This window comes from Lissotriton vulgaris, chromosome 2_1 (genome assembly GCF_964263255.1).
Source record: "Lissotriton vulgaris chromosome 2_1, aLisVul1.2, whole genome shotgun sequence".
Classification (NCBI taxonomy): domain Eukaryota; kingdom Metazoa; phylum Chordata; class Amphibia; order Caudata; family Salamandridae; genus Lissotriton; species Lissotriton vulgaris.
Genome location: NC_141687.1, coordinates 528583776 through 528606856, shown reverse-complemented (window position 1 = coordinate 528606856; position 23081 = coordinate 528583776). Strand labels below are relative to the sequence as shown.

The 23081-nt window shown below is 44.2% G+C and overlaps 1 protein-coding gene across 1 annotated transcript in view; it reads right to left on the bottom strand.

Moving 5' to 3' along the window:
• Positions 1–12587: 12587 nt before the first annotated feature.
• The window catches only part of TYW5 (tRNA-yW synthesizing protein 5), a 167406-nt gene continuing 156912 nt past the window's right edge, over positions 12588–23081 (bottom strand). Inside the window, exon 8 of the mRNA XM_086955469.1 lies at positions 12588–20301. Coding sequence (XP_086811595.1) covers positions 20045–20301 — 257 coding nt within the window. The 3' untranslated portion in view covers positions 12588–20044. The remainder of the gene's footprint in view (positions 20302–23081) is intronic.

The following is a 23081-nucleotide window of genomic DNA, read 5'->3' as shown; positions in this document are numbered from 1 at the left end:
AGGGAAGCAGGTCCCACGCGACCAGGTCCCGGTGCATCTGGCGACACCACCCTGCAGCTCAGAAACCTTCTGGTGACACAGACTGAGAGAGAACGCACTGCTGCTTTGCAGGCTGTCACGGCCATTTCGCGAGAGGATAGGACAGCGTCTCGGGAGGAGACAGAATCCGAAAAGGGCTCTCTTGAAACAGACAATGAACACTCCGACGCAGGAAGCGAGCAACTGCCACACATGACGGCTGAGACTACGGATGAGATCGTGGATGGGTAACACTGTGGCTCGCAGGTCATGGGCTGAGGATCGGGAAGAGAGATGGCTCCGCCCTTGGGTTTTTCCCCTAGAGTTGGTTGATTGATGAATTACTACTATTGGTTAGAGGGGTCGGCTGAGTACACACTTAGGTGATCCTGCTACACTGTAGCCTCGAAGGGGCTGGCTAGCTCTCATGGTAGTTGAGCTTGGGCTGATGGCATGGAGGGAGGTCGACCCTCTGAAGCTTAGGGCACTCTCCCCTAATTTTGTGTAGGTGTAGCTCCTTAGGTTTTTTCTTGATGGAGCAGTTTGAGCATAAGTTTAGATGGGTACTAGTGTTGTAGTGTCTGTTCTGGGGGGGGCTAGTTGGGGCAGGTTTTGGTTTTGGTTGGGGTAGCTAGAACCACCAGTGTGTTCCTAGGTGAGGAGTGTATGCTCGGGGAAAAGTGGTCACAAAATGGGAACGTTACATGTATGTATGTATGTATGTATGTATTTATTGCTTGTTAAGCGCATCTGCCACCCAGAGGGTATCCTGGCGCTGAGAGCATATTATTCCTGCAGATAGACCATCTTACATTACTCTGGGAAACAGAAAGTTTTTAAGGTCCTTTTTAAAAGAGGCAAGATCTTGTCTACTCCTCAGTGTTAGTGGGAGGGTGTTCCAAAGTGTAGCGGCTGTGAAACTAAAAGCACAGCCGCCCATTCTCACTCTATTGATCCTGGGAATCGTCACTAGGAACGCAGAGGAGGATCTCAGAAGTCTGGTAGCCTGATACCAGGAAAATAGATTTTGGAGCGGTATCGGTCCCTGTTCATGCAGAGCCTTGAAAACAAGGCACAAAGCTTTAAAGGCAATCCTCTGTTGGACAGGCAACCAATGAAGATCAGCCAAAGCAGCCGAAGAAGTGGAGCGAGGGCGGGCAAGAGCCAGTTTGGCCGCCATGTTCTGGATCCTCTGGAGCCTTTGGATCAGAGTTTTGGGAGCTCCCAAAAGTAGGGTGTTGCAGTAATCTAATTGACTAAGAATAGAACTGCGCACTACCTCCGCCCTAGCCTCAATGGGAAGGAGCGGTAAGATCTTACGTAGTGCCCGAAGTAAGCCCAGTCGCCGTAGTCTTATTCACATAGGCATCAAGCTGCAGATTAGGTTCAAACAGAACTCCTAGATTGCGGGCCGATTCGGCGGCCTCTACTGTACCTAAGATGGATGTAGGCCAAAAATCGTCCGGAAGCGGACGAGATATGCGGTCTAAGGAGCAGTGAAGAACCTTGGTTTTGGATCCATTGAATTGGAGCGAGTTAGCCCGTAACCACTCAACTGTTGCCGACATACAGCAGTGAAAAGTGTCCCTTGATACTGCCTTTGAGCCCTCAAATGAAAAAATCAATTGAGTGTCATCGGCATAATTGATGACAGATATGCCGAATGACTTTATCAGGTCTACCAGGGGCCGAAGATAGAGATTAAAAAGAATCGGGTTTATCGCTGACCCCTGGGGAACACCCTGATTCACTTGCCGTATGGCAGATCGAAAAGGAGGTAACGCCACATGATTTGAAATGTGTTACCTGGAATGGACGGGGTCTCCATACAATGCAGCGGCATCACAAGGTGCATGGCTACTTGGTACGGCGGGGGGCACACATAGCATTTCTTCAAAAAACACATATTAATCGACCTGAGGGGTTAGCACTGAAATGTAGATGGAGGGGGCAATTATTCTATACAACCTACTCAGCTTTTGCTAGGAGTGCCTTGATATTGGTCAGAGCGGGTGTCCCTTTCCAGCTGACGCAACAATTGGTGGACCCAGAGGGAAGGTTTGTAGTGGTGTTTGGGCGCCTCAATGTGGTGGAAGTGACGCTATGTAGCATATATGCCTCCAATGTGGACCAGATCTCTTTCTTTGACCTTCTATTTGAGACCTTAGCGCCAAAACTGACTAGTTTGATAATAATGGGAGGGGACTTTAATTCAATTCTAGATGTAGAGAAAGATAGGTCCCACCCTCCTGACGCCCCAGTACATAGACTCGCCAGGGCGAGAAGCGCATGGCAGAATAACTGAGGGTTGGTTGATACATGGCGTGCGCATCATTTAGAGGAGTGGGATTGTTCTTATTACTCTGGCCTCCATATGCGGCTTGATGCGATATTGTGTACCCCTGAAGTCCACGCCAAGGTAATTTATAGTAAATACTTGACGATATCGGATCATAACCCGAAATTAGTGCGGAAACGATGGGTCCGTGAGAGAGCTGTGATTCCAACCTGGCGGCTCCAACCGGAGGCGCTGGAGGACCCGGTCTTATGTGAAGACCTGGGGACGGGTGTTAGTCAGTATTTTGATGAGAATGAGGGGACGGCGACATCAGCGGCAGTCGAGTGGGATGCATTTAAGGTGGTAGTTTGGGGTTTCTGTATTGGCAAAATGGCGGGGGTAAGGAAAACGCTGTTGACAGATCTAGAGATGGCAGAGCGCCGGTTGCGAGAAGCTGAGTGAGCCCGCCCCGGGGACCCAGGGGCGCAGAATGAGGTCTTGGAGGCTAGAGAGGCAGAGGTGGTACAGGTGGAAAAACTGCGCTCCTTTCACCCAGGTCCTACAGAGCGAGGATCCACGCAGAGGGGGATAAATCAAGCGCTTTGCTGATGTGGCTGGCTAATCGGAATCCCAGGGGAACACCAATACTAGGACTGACAGCCCAGACAGGTGAAATGGTATACACGCAAAAAGGGATAAATAGCTTATTTTTGGATTTTTATACAGAGCTCTACCGCAGCAAATTGAGACAAGGTGCCGACGACATAGGGGAGTTCCTTGCAGACTTTACCCTGAGTGCATGGAGAAGGAGCAGGAAGATTTGCTAAGGCGTGAGATCACGATCGGAGAAATCAGGAGTGCAATCAAGCATATGGCATGTAATAAAACTCCAGGGGTGGATGGCCTACCAATAGAATTCTATTCTACATACGTCAACCACTTAGTCCCACGAATACAGGTGGTATATCAGGAGGCACGGAAAGCGGGGCAGCTACCGTTGACCACTCGGGAGGCTATTATTGTTCCCCTCCTGAAACCTGGGAGGGAACCAGCTGACGTGACGGCATAACGCCTTCTCTCAATGTTGACTACTGATTATAAAATTTTGAGTAGGATCCTTGCACCTCGGCTCCTCCCGTACATGTCGCAGCTGGTCCATCAGGACCAGGCGGGTTTTATCCCTAAACTAAACACTTCTAATAACATGCAACAACTACTTCGTATTTTGGAGAGGACCATGGTTTGCCGCCTGCCGCAATGGTTCTTTCGGTCGACATTGAGAAGACTTTTGATAGCCTGGAATGGCCGTTTCTTTTCCAGGTTATGCGAGAGATGGGTCTGGGAGAGGCATTCGTGGGGTGGACCCAAATTTTATACAGATCAGCGACGGCCCACGTGCGGACCGGGCCGATGGAATCATCGCGCTGTTTAGTGGGACGAGGAACGCGACAAGGTTGCTCACTGTCTCCACTGCTGTTTGCTCTTGCGATTGAGCCGTTGGCTGCACGAGCCAGGTCAGGGAAGCATTATGCAGGCCTGATAGTTATGCGGGAACATGCAGTATATCTCGCTTTACACAGATGATCTGCTCATGTTTCTGGCCGCCCGAGGAGAGGTCTTGACGGGGGCGACGATGCTCCTACGCAGGTTTGGTGTGGTCTCAGGGCTTCGAGTGAACTGGGCAAAGATTTGCCTGTTCCCGGATCATCAGGTCCTAATTGCCTGGGCCGAATACAATGGTAGCCTCACTGCATATCCTATCTTGGGACTAATATCTATCATAAGCAGGAGGACATCTTGGAGGGCAATATGGGCAGAGCGATGCGAGGGATTAAAGGAAGCATGGCATTCTAGGGTACGCTGCCAGTATCGGTAGCAGGCAGAGTGCCACTTTTGAAGATGGTAGCACTGCCTAGGCTGCTATATTATTTCAGGATGCTCCCGATCTGGATTCCAGGTTCGGTGTTTAGGGGGTGCTTTATGGGGAAGTGGCAGACAGCGAGTAGCACTGGCCACGATGATGCAACCCCGGGCCAAAGGCGGATGGGCGGTCCCAGATTTTGAATTGTATTACCTAGCGGCTCAGTTGCAGTGGCTTACCCAAGCGGTAGCTAGGGAGTTCAGGGGTCCGGATGGCCCAATGGATTCCACGCCATGATATATCCTTTGTTATCCTTTGTCAGCGGCTGTGAATCGGCACGGTAACCCACGAGGAGCGAACACTGAGATCCTGCTGGAACCGAAGCCAGTGTAGAGGTGGAGCTACCAGGCCATATGCCCCCGAGATTCCTTTAGGCATGTGCATGGACCTCACGCACGGAGGGGGCTGGACCGCGCTGGCAATATGGGAGGAGCAGGTGTTGCAAGTGATTGGGGACCTGTACAAGGAGGGAGTCCTTTTGCATTATCAGACATTGCAAGATAGATATGACCTTCCCAGGGGCGATTTCTTACTGCACGCCGCCCTAGTGTCAGCGGTCCAACATCTTTGGGGAGGAGGGTTATCAGAGCTGCAGACGTCTTTAACATGCCAATATGTCGTAATGGCAGCAGGGACAGTCAAAGCTATAACGTGTTTATATAGGCGAAGTTGTGGAAGAGGGGCTGCAGCCGCTGAGTCAATTGCAGGGGAAGTGGGAAGCAGACCTGGGTAAAGAAATTCCTGAAGCGACATGGGCTAAAACAGTAGAAAGAGCGTGGAAGAGCACGAGTAATGCTAGATTCCAACTTATTAATTTCTACATATTACATAAGGCGTATTCAACCCCAGTGCGGATAAATAAATATTTGCAATAAATATTTGAACGTGGAGACAGCCCGATGCCCCCAATGCCAATCGGATGCAGCGGACTTTCTCCATATGATGTGGAGTTGCCCGCAGCTAGGAACGTATTGGGAGGAAGTGGTTGAGGTACTGTGCGGAGTGACGGATAGGTATATAGAATCCGACATGGGAGCATGCATATTACACTGGTTCCCTCACATGGCTCGGACGAAAGTCACAAGTACGTTTTTCGACCTGGGGTTGCTGTTAGCCAAAAGGGAATTGACGAGGCAATGGAAGACCAGGCAGGGACCCAGCATTGAGTGCTGGAGGGTGGAGTTCACTAACTGGGCAGCTAGCAAGAGTGTGGTTCGGTTCCAACAAGCTAGGGGAGCTAACAATGAGAAGGCACTGGAAACCGCAAAAGCATGGGAAGCTCTGGTCGCATTGTTGACGATACCTGAACCAGAATCGGATGATGACTCACTGGATGTACCGCTGGGTACTCCCCGGATTGACAGCTTATAATGGGGTTCCTGTAGCTCCAGGGGACAATGTTGCGGAATTACGAATGACCTAGGCCAGGTTCGGAATTTTGGGAGAGTAAGAGAGCTACACAACCCTGAAAAGTTACGAAAGGTGATAATATTTCGTTCATAATAGCCTGAACACACCAGTGGAATGGGCTAGGGAAGGAAAGGGTGGGGAGGGGTGGCAGGAAATCCGGGGAACACATAACTTGGTTAGCACAGAGATGCGTACTGTTAAGGTGCAAATGTAACTCGAAGATTTTATCCGATGGTAGTTGGCACTAAGAGCACAACATAATAGATAATATAGCGTGGAAGCATGTCCGGATGTTTGACGTGAACCAATGTATATGAATCAAGAAATATGTTCCTTGACAATAACGTGCTACAATCATGGGTGTTGTGTTTGTGATGAAAAATCAATAACAATATATATTTTTTTAAATCATGTATTTTTAACTATATGTAGAATTTATTGCAAAATGGTTTAACAAGGATCCTTTTTTCTGTGGACATAAAGCCAAAACAAATATGGATACGGGAAAATGGGTTTATACATATATGAGGGATTCAAGTGGTACAAAATGTATTAATGAAAGTAGAAACAATGATAATCACAAGCCTATGTTTCTAAAGTGATAAGTTTCACATCTGAATTCCGCCTTTCCAAAAATATATTCCACTTTCTACTTTAAAGTATTGTGGACATCTACAAACAATGGTCCAGCCTCATTATCTTTAGCATTGAGTATAATGAAAAATTAGGTCAGTACGGGAGGCATATTATATGTGGGTAAGGAATTGCCTCATATTCAAGTCACCTAATGAACTAATTTTACACTGAAGTCTGCTGAAATGAAACAAAGAGTCATTGATTGTGTAATGGGACAAAGCAAACACAAGGAGATTATGGACGGAGTGCTGAAACCTCTGAGACACTCACTCCCAGTCACAGATCTGGGATGAATCCATCATCGCTCTTTAGCTCACTTTGCCACCACAGTTCAGACCCAGCTATATGCAAATCAGTCTTGACCCTGTACCTCATGGTAATGGGACACACAAATGTGTTTAACAATGAAGGTCATCCTCACTTGGTACTTAATGCAGCTTTAAGTGCACCAACAGTCAAGTTCCTTTCTCTACTCTTATCCAAAATTCTGAAGTACACCACATTTTGTAAACACATCTAAACTTGGGAATAATTTTGGTCATTAAATGAAGCTTGTTCTTGATGTTATTGGTACTGCATGATACATTTCAGGTACAGTTTATTTACTTTTTGGGAAAGTATACCTTTTTAGGAAAAAGTGTGTGTCAACCTAAGCGATAAAGCCCATATAGAAAATAATATCTCTAAAGCCACCACTCAGGGGAAAAGCTTGGGTTCCCTTTATAGGTCTATCGGGAAAATACATTTTGCATTTTTATTGGAGGTGTTTTGTGCAAGAATCCCTGCCTCCTTGCTGTATGGTATAGAATTGATCGATGTAGAGTAATGGGGATTTCTAAATGCTACAGAAGGCTGCATTTTAAGAAGTTTAGCCTCAGTTAATTCGCAATGTTCCGCAGCTGCCCTCAGGTTAGAATTTGGATTGAGAAGCACCTGAGCACAGGGTCTCGTGAGGGTAGTGCGTTGGGTCTTAGACTTGGCACAGAGTGATTATGGCACACTAAGGTCTTTGCTTCAGAAAGGAATCTTTTAATGTTTCAAAGAACAGTCAATATTTTTTAGAAATGTTATGACTGCAATTAGATCAATCCCTGCTCTTCACTTTATCACTGTATCAATTAAGGGCCACCCTGAAACAGGCCACTTGGGATATAAGTTTCTCTAGGGATAAGGAAGCTTGCACTTTAAAGATGGGTAACCATTCAGCTTTTGACTCCTGCATGATAAACAAAGTACAAACATATATTTCTTGGAACTTGCCACATGGAGTGCACCGTTTTTGGTTAAAGGGGAATGCTCCCTTTAAACCCATTATTGGCAAAATGGTATGGTTTATCACCAATTTGTAATTTGTGCAATAACGCCCTGCAAGATGTTCATCATATTTATTTGCCCAGCATTACTATTGTGCCGACGAAAATTGATGAGACCAAAATGTCTACAACTATCTAGTCTTTCAGCCTCTCTTTATGAGCCATCAAATGAAATATTTCGTCATAGAATTTGTAAATGTTATAAGTGTTTTTTTAAACTTGTACTAAGGTTCATTAGGTATGTAGGGAGTTATTATTATTAATTTTTATAGCGCTGAATCACCCCAAAGGGGTATCTCTGCGCCGAAGACGGAGTGCTGCAGACAGACCCAAGAGAATCAGAAAAGATGAGTTTTCAGAAGCTTCCTGAGCTGAGACAGGCGCTGGCAATCGCAAAGCTGGAGGGGCAGCTCCTTCCAGAAAGCAAGGGCAAGATGTGTAAAAGCTTTGCCCCCCTTGCGCACCTTTTTAATTCTAGGGGTGAAAAGGAGGAGCTTGGACCCAGATCAAAGGGGCTGTGAGGGGGTGTACTTGATAAGTTTAGCAGATAAGTAGGAAGGCCCCTGTTCATTAAGGGCTTTAAAAACAGTGCAGCCTATCTTAAATTTTACCCGCTTTCTCACAGAGAGCCAGTGGAGTTTTTTGAGAAGGGGAATAGAAGTAGTTCTAGGTGGGGCGTCTTCTACTAGACAGGCAGCTGTGTTCTGTTGAGCCTCATTGCCGAGAAGACTCGTACCGGGTCCCCAGCTTCGAGGTCGACTGCGCTAGCCCTAAGGCTACATCTCTGTAGTAATTAAGTCCAGACTTGTAGAGGATCTTCAGTTGTTTATTTGTAGATAATTACAGGACATACAGCTAAGTCCAGTACAGACCCCACGAGGAGCAGCCAGCATGCTGCTCAGCCCTTCTCAACTGACACTTCTAACTCCCAACATTCTGTATCCCATCATCCTTGGAACATTCCACTGGCAGCGCATGAGGAGACATGAATAACATTAAAGCCAGGATACTACATATCCCCTTTTCTTCTATATAAAAAAACAACAATGAAGATAAACAAAGAACAAACCAAGATTGAGGATAGACAAAAAGGGAAATCAAAAACATCACAAACCAATAAGAGAAGAGAGCAACAAAGAGAGAACACAAAGATATATAGAACAAAAACAGAGAAGCAACAAGTGAGGAAAACAGATAAAAACCATCCTCCCTTCTAACATAACAGAAACGAAAAGAGAAAGCACCAATGACTAGCCCCTAACACGTCAGCTGGCCAAGTAGACATGCGAAGAGGAAAGACATAGCAGCAGAACAACACTAGGGTGAAACCAGATGGAGAACAAAGAAAAACTGACAGCAAGAGAAGAGTTCAGAATCCACCGATGACAAAAGAGAAAAAGACATCGCGAGGAATAATGAACTGTAAAAGGAAACAGGGAAAATGAGAGAAAATTACAAAAGATCACTCATACTTCCCGTTAAAATAGAAATTACAATATAATAAAAAAACATGATGTTGCATTCCAAACTGGAAAACGTAAACAATACAGATTAACATTGAGGGAAATACCAATTGGCATTAAGACCAAAGAAATACACCCTGTGTGAGGGTAACATTGTACTCAACTTATGTGAAAATGGGACAGCCTAGAACCCATGACTAACTCCTACCCTGAGGAGTTAAAAGTTAAGGTGAAAGTGTGCACACAGTGCACTGTAGTGATGGGACAAACCCATATGATGTACCACGTAAAAAGTTAGTGTAAGGACAACCTCGGGTAGAGGTTCAAATGTTGTGCACTGTTGTGACGGGACTACAACCCATACAACACGCCCTAAGAAGGGTAAAACGTAAAAATGTGATCAAGGGCAACCTCGGGTAGAGGTACAACTGTTGTGATGGGACTACAACTCATATGACACACCCAGAGTAGGGAACGGCGACCTAGAGTAATGGTCTGTTTCTGTGCACTGTAGTAATGAGACAGGACCTCATACTACACACCCTGTGTGATATAAAAAGAAAACAAGAAGACTGAACATACACGTAAAACTTACCCGAAATGTGAGGGAACATAACTGAGGTAAGGTAACTGTTGTAAATAAATAGTCCAAGGAGTAAGCCGAGTGGTAGTTCCAGAGTAGTTCCTTTATTAGTTTCAGTAGTAGTTGTAGAAGATGAAGGTAGGATGGTAAATAGGATAGAAGTAAAGATGTAGAGTATGTACAGCCCCACCAGGAGCAGTCTCCCTCTGCTCAGCCTCTCATCCTCCAACTGACACTCTCCACTAGTCCACACACCAACATTCCATGACATCATACATTAGTCTCCTGTCATGCAGGCTGAACAGAGAGAGCATTGATGTGAAGAAAGAAGAGGGGAATTAACCATTACAACATATCCTCTCTCTTCACAACAAAAGGAAATAGAAGAATAAGAAGTAAAGAAACAGAAGGAATACAAAGTGATTGCAATAATGGAATGCAATAAAGCGATTAATTAAAATGGAACACAGTGCAATAATGCAAAACCATGAAATACAATGTAATAATAATGAAAATACAAGCAATGAATGCACAACGAAATATAAGCAACTTAGAAATGCAATGTAATAATAATGAAAATGCAAGCAATGAATGCACAACGAAATATAAGCAACCTAATGGCACGCACACCATCCCCATTTCTCTCAAAGGAAGGCAAAACAAAACCTGTGCCACGAAATCCCACACTGAATCCCACACTGAAAGAGGCAATACGAAAGAAGAAGAGAAACACGCGCACAACATAAGTGAACCTGACGTCTCAGGCACGCCTATGTGTAAAAGATCCCACCCTCGTCGCCAAAATGTTGTAAATAAATAGTCCAAGGAGTAAGCCGAGTGGTAGTTCCAGAGTAGTTCCTTTATTAGTTTCAGTAGTAGTTGTAGAAGATGAAGGTAGGATGGTAAATAGGATAGAAGTAAAGATGTAGAGTATGTACAGCCCCACCAGGAGCAGTCTCCCTCTGCTCAGCCTCTCATCCTCCAACTGACGCTCTCCACTAGTCCACACACCAACATTCCATGACATCATACATTAGTCTCCTGTCATGCAGGCTGAACAGAGAGAGCATTGATGTGAAGAAAGAAGAGGGGAATTAACCATTACAACAGTAACGTATATGATTATTGACCCATGACTAATTTCACAACTATGAAATTATGTTTTGATAACTAATATATGTGTGTGTGTGTAGAGCCACATATGTGGGTGAGAACCCATGACTTTTCTCTAGAAAAATAGATAGAAACATTACACTTGAACCAACACCCCAAGGGTCAAGTAATAAACTGTGTGTGAATGGGACTAGTTCCCATCCCCACGCCCTTAGATTTTTGAATACCAAACGTGAAGACAGAAAGTTCCTTGAGAAAGAGAACATAAGGTGTGGCATCACTAACAACTGTACTGTACTGTAATTAACATATAATATGTAGACAGTTACAATAATATGCGTATGTGTTAGAATAAACACACTTAGCGGACGAAGTCCGGTAACAACATGTGCATGGGTAATAATATCCAATACAGTAATAATGCTCACACGAAACACAATGAGCTAGAAAAAGTCACGACAATTCAGCATCAGCTAACCAAAGAAAATAATGTTCCTCTAACTATGCTTGACACCAGAAAAGTGAACGATGAGGAATATGCGTGCAGAACTGCTGGTCTAAAAAAACTGTTCTATATCTTTCAAAGTAGGAAAAGAACAGTAGACAAAGTTCAGTGTTTTGTGTTGGTTTAATAGCACGTGGAAAAAAAAACATTGAAACAAAGTTGAAAATCTACACGCTGTGACATGTTTAATGTTCCATAGTTATTCTTGAATAATTTTGTAACTGCCCCTCGATTTTCTGCTCCTCTACTGTGAATTTACGTTCTGTGAAAGTAATTAAAAAAGAAAGGAATAGCTGCAATATCCCAGTGCATCAAAATGAAGCAGCAGAAAAGTACGAAGGACTACGTGGTTGGCAAAATATGACACAGGATACTGGAAGCAGGTAGAAAGCACTAGATCACTAAAACCCGCAAAATGGGGCGCACCGGTGACGCCGTGCCAGATGGCTCCCGGCGTCACCGTGCTCCTAAGCGTCCTCAGCAGCAGAAATTTGCGTGGAGAAGGTCACGTCACAGAGGTACACTGGAGGCATTGCACAAGAGTTGGACGCAGGTAGGTGAGCACACGCCAAATGTGACTCGCGCCAGCATCTTTTGAACAGTAACATAGCAGTTGACTAACTCCCACTGTTACGATGTCTTAACGGACTTTAGTAATAACGGACAAAAGGTATCCAACCTTGTGACTCACAAAACACACAAGCTGTCTCAAGCTGATGGCCCACAAAAGCTGCCAAAACACTGACACTACTGCCTGACAAGACTTGGAAAAATGCATAGTACTCGATAAATACTAGAGTCTATAGCAAACAAGAACCAATAACATGTAAGCCTGTAGCTGCAGGAGGAAACCTAGCACTGTGCAATGTCGATCGAGTGTAAGCTCACACTACATCCTCGCAAACGTGACGTGCATTCACTCGAGGCAGAGGAATATCTTGATACCCATAAGGCTTCATAGACACGACAGTGGAGGGTTTTCTGAAAAGAGAGTCTTAAGTATAGCACGTCAAAATGAAGAGGCTTACCCTCACTGAAGGCACAACACTAGTAGAAGTGGTCCAATGAAACCTACAACATAAAACAGTTGTTGTTCTTCACTTTGGTTGAGTAGGTAATTCCAGTAGATGTGGCCACAGAGAAAGAGGACAGCATGTTTGAATGGGGCCTGTCTGATGTATAGACAACTGGTGGGGATACAAGCCAAGTTGTTGTAGTTAGTCTTCTCTTGAGTTTCTGTTTCTTGTCAAACATCTGTGACCTCTGTGAGAACATCCTCTTTGTAGAGCAAGTAGCACAAGTTACCAGATCGTCACCAATAAAATGTAGTAATCAAGTTCAGAGGTGTAGAGGATCGTCAGTTGTTTATTCATGGATAATTACAGGACATATTGTTAAGTCCAGTACAGACCCCACCAGGAGCAGCCAGCATGCTGCTCAGCCCTTCTCAACTGACACTTCTGACTCCCAACATTCTGTATCACATCATCCTTGGAACATTCCACTGGCACAGCATGAGGTTACCTGAATAACATTAAAGCTTGGATACTACAATATCTTTATCTTGTGATGGTATTTTAGGGTAGATATATTATCTTATGTTATTTACCTCCTAAACTTTTGCACAAAGGGCATGAAGGACATTTAATTATTTTGTACTGTACATTATATTGCTATGTTTTTAATCTGAAGACTTTTTTTTGTTGGATTCCATTTAGGAGTCCCTGATGTCTTGTTGGGAAGGAGTGTTTTTCTGTGTTAATTTTATCATCAAAATAGAATTCTTTTTAATGTGTTTTTGGTTTCTTAGTTCATGTGGACTTCCACAGAGTTCTGTAATCATAAATATGAATAAATGTGCAGTTTATTTTGATAATAAAAAAAGTGTTGCTAGTCCAGGCGCAGGCAACATATCATTTTTGTTAGTAGTCACAGCATTTTCATTCCTGGTAAGGACAGTCTCACTCCCTGGCATGTTCACAATGTTCATGTCTTTCTGTAGTTTAAGTGGCAAAGAGATTGAGGTTTCATTTATATGTTGGCGGTATGTATACTCTGTCGCAATGACAACTGAGTATACATACCACCAACATGAAAGTCTTCCCACATACGGATTGGCTACGGTGGTCCAATTCCGTCACTGCCAAACCTATATGACGGATTAGGGGCCATCGGCGAAATGGCTTTATGTGTGCCCACCCAATCAGGATGGGAAGACATATATAAATTTTTTTCTTTTTGTCCGTCACTGCCAAGCAAACCCTGGCAGATAAAGGGCAGTAAAATGCAAATAATTCTACCCCCACAATGGGAGATGACTCTCATGGCGAGGGGAGAATTACTTTTAAGAAAATCATGTTTTGGGATATTCTTCGAAAATAAAAAAGAAAACAGTTTGATGCAAGGCTCAATCATGTTGATGGAGTCTTGCACTAAACTGTTAAAAGCATTGCAAGGAACCCCCATGACAGCGGTTCCTGGCAATGCTTTATAAAAGATCACCAGCTCGGTAGTTTTTTATAAATCTGATAGTTGGTCCCTCCACCTGGCCAATGGACTAATTTACTCCTTCGCCCTGGCGGAAAAACTGGCCACCCACCAAAATAACCAAAACAAAAACTTTACGAAGGGGTCCTAAGGGGAGTGATGTTTAGAGACCAGATAGTACCCTACCCCCTAAATCTAACTAGCAGAACACACACAAGGGGTACTGAAGGTCTGGGAGGCTGGCAAAAAAAGGGTCTACTTGTTAGACAGCATATTTGCTACCACTAAAAAGTGTATAGACAGAAGTGTTAGGAGAGAGAAAAAAACTAGAAAAGTCCCATCAGCCCACCCGTTGGCGGAGCTTCATCATTTGGGATTGAGTAGCTCACTGGTATCGTTCAGATTCCTCACTCAGCAATTGTGAGGAAGAGCTGGCATCCAAATTTACCAGTGTGTACCGCCACAGGAAGAAGGTCAAAAGCTGTGGGAAAAGAAAGTGTTGCAGTGTAAAGCAAATGTGGTGTGAAAATAGTGAAATGTAAAATTGCCTATGAGGATGCCAAAAGAACAATTTTTATTAATGAGGCCACCCAAATAGCAAGATTAAAAACAGAGTGAAGGTAGTTTATAACAATGCAACTACCAATGATCTTATTACTGGTCGACATGTTTCAGCCAACACGTGGCTTTCTTCAGGACCTCTGGATGGAACACTACTGCAACGGTGAAAAAAACTGTGCTCAAAAAGAACCAGAAAAAACACACATATTTTACTACAACCAAGTGTACCAAAAAAGACCTACCCAGTGGTTAGCGTCTGATTGGTAGAAGGTGTGGACTTGTTTGGATATCTTCCTCTCCCATAATTGGATTGGGAGTAGCCCCACCTCACCTGGCGCTCGCTCAGGTCAATGAGGCCCCGCTCTGTCCGTCGGTGCCTCGCAACCCCTCCTCGACACCACATTTGCTTTACACTGCAACACTTTCTTTTCCCACAGCTTTTGACCTTCTTCCTGTGGCGGTACACACTGGTAAATTTGGATGCCAGCTCTTCCTCACAATTGCTGAGTGAGGAATCTGGACGATACAAGTGAGCTACTCAATCCCAAACGATGAAGCTCCGCCAACGGGTGGGCTGATGGGACTTTTCTCTCTCTCCTAACACTTTTGTCTATACACTTTTTAGTGGTAGCAAATATGCTGTCTAACAAGTAGACCCTTTTTTTGCCAGCCTCCCAGACCTTCAGTACCCCTTGTGTGTGTTCCACCCACCAAAATATACATGATGCCCTGAGTCTTTGGATTATTAGGTCAGGTTGATTTCGCAACAGTTTGTTGTCTTTTTAAAGCAGAGGGATATCAGAAGTGCATGATACAACAGATTAAATTAACACACCAGGGTGTGAGTTTGAATTCTCATGGAGCAATAAATCAGACAAATTTAGAAAAAAAAATATCTCAAGATAAGTGGACATATTTTCAGCAGTAAGTGACATTACCTGATCAAAGCGACTCCTACATTATTATCTCAGTTTATTATTGTGTTCTACAGCATTTAGGTGGTAGGCGATACTTGCCTTTGATGCACTGGTTGATAACTCTTGTTTGTTGCTGGCGTAAGAATGACAGTCCAAACGGATGCACTTAATTCAGTATTGCATACCTAGTGGATATTGAAATTTAACCTTAAAAGTGACATTAAAAAAGGCCATATCACCACTAATATTTGTAATTTTGTAATTTGTAGGGGTATTTGTAGAGCGCGACGGTCGCTCCGGAAGGAGCATCTTGGCGCTGATTTCTTGGTAGAGATCAAATTACTTCCTAAGGTTAAGAATTAGATGGCAGCCATGGTATACTCATCTGGGAGATTAAAAATCCAGGTTTTAAGTAATTTCCTGAAAAGTTTTTCTTGGGTTTGGGACCTCAGGATTTTGGGCATGAGGTTCCAGGCTTTTGTGGCTAGATGATTAAAAGTTTTGCCACCTTTGGTTTTCAGATTAAACCTAGATGGAAGGATTTGATTGTCATTCGCGGAGCGCAGGGTTCTGCTAGGGTTGTAGTGAGGGAAACGTTTGATGAGATATTTCGGGCCAGAGTGATTAAAAGCCCGGAATGCTACAACAAGAATCTTAAAAAATATTCTTTTATGAAGTGGGAGCCAGTGCAAAGTTTTTAAAGCTGCGGATACTGAAGACTTTCTGGGCAGCCTCAAAACTAATCTGGCTGCGGAGTGAAGTACACTTTGAAGTTTTTTAAGTGTGGATTTCTTTGCACCCGCAAGAAGACCGTTGCAGTAGTCTAGGCGTGCCAGAATTAGGGCCACTGCCACGGTTTTACTAGAGTCTATCGGTAGGAAATCAAAGAATTTTTTAAGAGACTTAATGATTCCGAAACAGCGGCCAGCCACAGTCCTAACGTGTTGGTCGAAAGACAAGTCTGTGTCGAACAAGACTCCAAGATTCCTTGCAGTAGTTACGGTCTGGGGGGGGAGCCACTGAATCTTCAGGCCACCATAGGCTTGGACAGAAGTTGGTGTTTTTTCCCATTGGGAGAATCTCAGTCTTGCTGGAATTACATTTTAGGTGGTTAATATCCATCCAATGAAAAACGGCCTTCAGGCAGTTTTTGAGGTTTTGTTCAGCCTTAGTGGAGTGTTCCTCTAGGGGCACGATGAGTTGCGTATCATCGGCATACGATGTTACAGGTATGCCGAATGATTCAATCAGGGAAATGAGTGGAATTAGATAAATATTGAAGAGTAGAGGGCTCAAAATGGAGCCCTGGGGAACTCCAGATGAGACCCTCTTCTCTTGGGAGAGGAAGGGACCTAGGGCGATCGTTTGAGATCTGTCGGTTAAAAAGGACGTTATCCATGCTAGGGCTACCTCTGAGATACCTATATCTTTCAATCTGGTAAGCAGAATGGAATGCGAGACGGTATCAAATGCCGCTGTGAGGTCTAGAAGAATGAGGACGGCGTTCTTCTTCTGATCCTGCAGCAGTTTTATGGAGTCTGTTAGTTCGATCAGTGCCGTTTCTGTAGAATGATGGGGGCGGAAGCCTGATTGTTGGGGATGGAGTATGTTGTGTACTTCAAGATGTCTTTTTAATTCTCTATAAACCAATTGTTCGGTCATCTTTCCTAGAGCCGGGAGAAGCGATATTGGGCGGATATTAGTAAGCTCAGTGGGTGATTTATTGGGTTTCTTCATCAGGGGTTTTACAATTCCCTGTTTCCATATGCGAGGCACTGTTCCCGTGCTAAGGGAGGAGTTAACAATTTTGTTGATGATAGGGTTCACCACGTCAATGAGTTGATGGAGAATTCTGGGGGGGCATGGGTCAGAGGGAGATCCGGACTTGCATGCCAGAATAACTTCTCTTGTTTGATCTAGATTTACCGGTGAGAAGCTCTTCAGGCTACCGACTGGAATTTCTTTCTGAGCAGTTATGCTAGAAATCTGGGTTGCAAGTGATGGAGGAAATTTTTTTTGGATGGCGTCAATTTTCTCCTCAAAATAATCAGCGATTTGGTTACAAAACTCTTGAGATGGAGGAATTTCAGGTTGTAACGCTTTGGGGTGGGTGAACGTTTTTACTATCGAAAATAATGTTTTTTGCTTCTGTTTGGACTCATTAATAGCATTCGTGTAAAAGAGTTTTTTAGCTGTTTTAATGTTGGAATGATATATTTTCCTCAGCTGAATATAAGAAAGTCTGTCGGCCGAGTCGTACGTTCTACGCCACTTGCGTTCGGCTTTTCTGCAAGATAGATGGGATTTTGCTAGGTCAGAGGAGAACCAAGGGGCATTGGACTTAAGTTTTTTATCTGTTCTTCGGGGATGATTGGGAGGTTCCCGTGCTCTGATCTCCTGCAGAATCCACTTATGGAAGAGATTAGCGTCATGTTCGGCCTCGCCGGAGAGACTAAGGGCCAGAGATTGGGTAATGGGATTTAACTCGAAGTTTTCCTCTATCTTTTTCCAATTGACGAGGTTGTCCGAGTGTGACCTGGATTTACTAGAGGTCTGCGGACGTGAGGTTTTTATATGGAACTGGATCAGACTGTGATCAGTCCATATTTGTGGGGCGGGGGGTAGTGTTGTTAGATGAGGGAAGTTTGTGCATACCCCCTCAAGAGTGTGCCCTAGTAGGTGAGTGGGGTGAGTAACTCTTTGTTGGAGGTTGAAAATTTCTAGGGTCTGTAAAAAGTTGTTGGCCTGTAAGTCGATTTTGGATTCAAGATGTAAATTAAAATCCCCGACTAGAGTAAAATAAGGGTATCTAAGGAGAAGGTGTCCCAGAGAGTCACTGAGCGTGTCCAGGAATCTGCCGGCGTTTCCAGGGGGCGATAGATCAGTCCACCTGAGAAAGACGAGGATTCATTTAGTTAAATGGAGAAGCCAAGACCTTCACTGTCTTTGAGGGGGTCTAAATTAAAAGTGTGGCAGTTGAAGTTGTTTCTAAGTACTATGGCAACTCCTCCACCTCTCCCTTTCAGTCTGTCTTGCCTAAAGATTGAGAAGCCCTGGGGGAGGGCTATAGCTAGATCAGGGTTGCTATCATCCGTTAGCCAGGTTTCCGTAATAAGAAGGCAATCAAGGTCTAAGTTTAGGATAAGGTCTCTTATATCCTGGCTATGCCGACACATGGAGCGAGCGTTGATCAGCCCTCCTTTAAAGTGCGGTGTGTTGTCCAGGGGGTTGGTTTCGGGAATAAGAGCCTTAGCGGGGTCTCTATGGGAGGACCAGCAGCAGATTTTACAACTGAAAGGACCGTTTAGGTTCTTCATATCCAGTTTGCAATTGCAGTTATTTATCCTGCGTAAGCGGTGCAGGTCCTTCGACTGGTAACCTACTAGAGGGGGGGATTGACCAGAGATTCCTGCGCCTGTCGCGGTCTTGGCGCGGACGGGCGCAGACGGGCTTGCCTTCGGCACGCAAACGGCGCTCCCGCTGCGCTCGTCCGCTGCGCTTCCTATGCAAGCACATATCTACCTAGGGGGGGCGTGGCCTAAAGAGGGCGAGGTCAGCGAGCACGCCTGGGATGATGGCGGCCGCTCAGGTGAAGAGTAGGCGCAACAGCGTTCACATCGGCTGTGCGCTGATAACAGCGTTGGGCTGCTGCCACCAAAAGAGCAATGAGGGCGGTAAGTTTAAAGATTGAACGTCGCATTTAAAAACACAATATTCAGAGTGACACCAAAACAATTTTTAAAACAAATAGTGAGCAAAGAGCAAAGAGATCGTACCGCCAGCTCCCGGCTGCCGCCTCAGGAGTGGGTTAAGAAATCGAAGCGGACGCTAGTAAGCAGCGTTTTTATAGGCTGGGCGGGGGGCGTGGCCTAAAGAGGGCGTGGTCAGCGAGCACGCCTGGGATGATGGCGGCCGCTCAGGTGAAGAGTAGGCGCAACAGCGTTCACATCGGCTGTGCGCTGATAACAGCCGATGTGGATATTGAAATTTAACCTTAAAAGTGACATTACAAAAAGGCCATGTCACCACTAATATTTGTGCTGGGTCTGGGAACATGGATTTCCCTTCTCTGAGGGATTCTAATGACCAAAGCATGCATGAATAATAAACTAACTAGATTAGACTTTCTCCCTCACACAACTCTGTCAGTGTTGTACATTTACATGTTTTTCTTTTGACACCATTGTATTTTAATAAGTCATCGGAGACCAAATATTACGTGTGTACCAAGGGTGAACAGGAAACAAACTAACTGATTCAACCCGGTGGCCATTATATCCCATCATGCTCTATCTTGTTTTTCAAACAAACAAAATGGCATCTCCATAGCACCTTAACAGGTTCTATCGCAATTGTAGATTTTGCCATCTCGAGCTGGTCTACAGAGATGGCTCAGGCATACTGTGTATTAAGACCTCAAGAACAACATCATTCATTAGTTTGTGTTTGCTAACTCTGCAACATGTACAATTGTCAAGACCTTTGCTTATACAGACATATTGAGGAGTTAAGGTGACATTCTTCTACATTTATGTTGATGGCACGATCAAGGAGCTATTGCCTCTCTGGTGCGTCTTGGAGTACCATGGTACTCTATTTTTCGGACTGTCTTGAGCTCCTTAGGAATACCCACAGTGTCTTTATTTGACAACATATCATGGTTGAGAGATTTTTACTTTATTTTGAGCTCAGGGATTCAAACCTGATAAAGCTTTATTTAATTAATGGCTTTTGGAAACCACTGTGCCACAGGAACAACCTCATCACTTGGGGGCATGTTCGCTGAGTTACACCATCCATCTCAAGTACCTTTTTTTGTCACTGGATAAGTTATAGTGTTCATTCATAGTTTGTGCTGTAGGCTTTGGACTTTATCCGCAAAACCATCCTTCGTGCATAGAAATCCCTGTATTCTTCTGGCAGTTCGTCTAGTGTCTTCAATGCCCTGTCCAAAATTTGCATCGCTCTGGAGGCTGCTGCAGGGTCTTTGTTCCCATAGGTGTCAGTTTTATCGTAGCAATCAGGTGGGAGGTGCTTCCAAAAGACATTTACACCCACTCCGAACTCCACTGCAATTGTATTATGGAACCACATAGCTAGAAAGAAAAAGGGGGAAAGCTGTCACATGATGAGAACATGCTACACCTGATTCAATGCAAAACACTGTTAAAGAAGCTAAATAACTTACAGTAAGTGGGTTAAACAACATTAAAATCCTCCAAAACATAAGACGAAGCTTACAATTAAAAAATATATATAACTCAAAAATGTGTTGCCATTCCTGAATTTCTATTTGCTTTTCCCACTGCTTTGCATTAGTCCATTCTTGCTTATTCCAATGTCTGTTTCATGGCCATTTCAATCTACATCTTTCTTGTGGCCAGCACTAGCTGAAAAAGAAACCTCTTTTTGACAATGGGCCATTTTTACACCAGTGGTGAAGTAAAACGTCATAGGACATTTAATACAGGTTCTCGCATCTTGTGAATGATTGCCTTTTAAACAAAGGATTTAATAATTTCATTACATTATTTCTACACTACAAACTGATTTCACAAGAGATAATCTGAAAAGGGTAACATAATAGAGCTCACAGGCAGTAGCGGCCACTACTAAGCGCGGGTGGTGAGGCGGGCTATGGGGCGGGGGGTGTATGGTTGGAGACCAAAAATAAAATTGAACTAACTTAACTGGATGCGGCAGGATACTGCTGCCTCTGCTCGGTCTCCTCAGTGCTGCAACAAGAAGCTTCCAGCATGCCCTGTCCACTCACAACGCTGCCTAAAGCAGCGCTGTGATTAGTCTGAGCATTGTAGATCAGCACTCGGACAGGGGCTTGGAGACTTCGTGTTCCTCACCAGGCTGTGTAATGCAGCCTGGTGGGGAAGATGCAAAGTGTGCCTGCCGGTTTGACCGACCCTCTTGGGCCGGCAAAACATTTATGCCAACTTTAGAGTGTGCTTTATACTCCTGCCCTTACACTGGTCAGCCTGTCCCACCCGCCCCTCCCCGCAGGAAGGAAAACTAAAACAATAATAACATCAGTTATCGTTTTAGTTTTCCTCTTTACACTGCTCGCAGTAGTGAAGCAATGCTCTTCCGCCTTAGAGGAGGAGCCGCCCCTGCTCACAGGGCCTTCAGATGATTCAAGGAGAAAAGATGATGTCTAGGGCTCGAGGGTGCAGTGTTGCCTTCTTCCATTGCTCCGGTGAGGACAGAATGTGTGACTGTGGGTTCTCTTTTTCTAACATGTCTTCATGTTTGTAGCCAGTTCTTCTCATCTTCCATGTTTGAGCACTTTGCCTTATTCTTTTACAGAGTTAATAGATAATCACTTGATGAGGACACTCAGAAATATCAAACCATGCCTTCCACAATCTGACTTCAAGCAGGTGGTCCAAGCGCTTGTGTTGCCGAGACTTGACTATGCAGCACTACGCTCTGTGGCCTACCCAAATATACCTTGGCTCCACTAAGGGCATCTCTGAATGCTGCGGCTAGACTGATTACAGGTACCAAAAGAAACGCCCACATATACGCAGTGCTAAAATACCTTAAATGGCTGCCTTACAAAGCTCTAATTCAGCTAAAGATGGCTTGTCTGGCACACAAAGCCCTCCATTTCAAAACCCCCAGTTACCTAGGGCAAAAACCTGAACTATCCAGGGGTGGCAGACCCTCAAGAAGTGCTAACTCTTTCCTCTTGAAACTACACATCTATAGCAAAAAGAAAACCTGCCACCGTCGAGCCTTCTCTGGCGCTGCCCCAAAGATCTGGAGCTCTCTCCCACTGGAAGTACGCAGCATCTCCTCCACAGGTGCTTTCAAACTGGAAGCCAAACGATTCCTAATGAACAAGTTCTTACCTTAAAATGGGTTATGATCATCTGCTTTAAGTCTATAATCCTACAACTGTTAGACCACCGTTTTAAGCTACTTTTCTTTATATCATCGTTTGCCCCCTTCTTAGCACGCTATGTATTAGCTGTTGTATTATTCTCATTTGACCCCTTTGTACTGTAATTATTCATGTTTCTTATTCTTTTTTTATGTTGATCTTGCATTTAATACCTTCCTTCCATCCTTTTGTAAAGCGTTCTGATATCGTTCAGGATCTTGTTTGCGCTATATAAAACTTTATAAATAAATAGAAATACTCCTAACTGTGTTTCTCTTTATCTAGATGTATTCCCAGAGTGCTGTTCTGCCATTAAGTACATTCAAGGGTTTTTTTTTCTTCATATTTTGTAGGTACCTCACTGGCAAGAATATGTCCTTCCAACACGTTGCTCGTAATTCCATTTTGGCAAGTGTTCCTTGGTACACATTCTGTTATGTATCAATGCTGCACCTTTAAAAGCTGTTTTCTCTCTGCTGTGCAGTTCATCTCATATTAAAAATATTAGTGATTCCAAATATTCACAAATTGCAATAATGTCACAATTAGAAAGTGTGCATGAGATAATTATTGGATTTTGTAATTACTTAATATGTGGATTCACAGAAAGTTAATTCCTATTCAGATCGCGCACTATGTATTTCTTACACAAAAAAATGCCCCAAATTTTCTGGTCACACAACTGGTTCCTGAAGTCTGGTTATAAATTTGTGAATTTACAATATGCTTGAGTGTAGTAGACAGTACTTAATCTGTAAAATCGTAAGTGCCAGGGCCCTGACCAGGAGGCCACTGCAGCTTGCACCACCCCATCGCCCTGAGGGCGACAGTTTACATTATTCCTGGTCCCCAAAGCTAAAAGAATGGCTGGGGAGGCAGGTAGAAGTAATTTTAACGCATATTGTATTCATATACAAACGTTGTTCTGCTCCTCTAAAAAATAGATGAGCAGCACCACCATGTGCAATATTGACAATT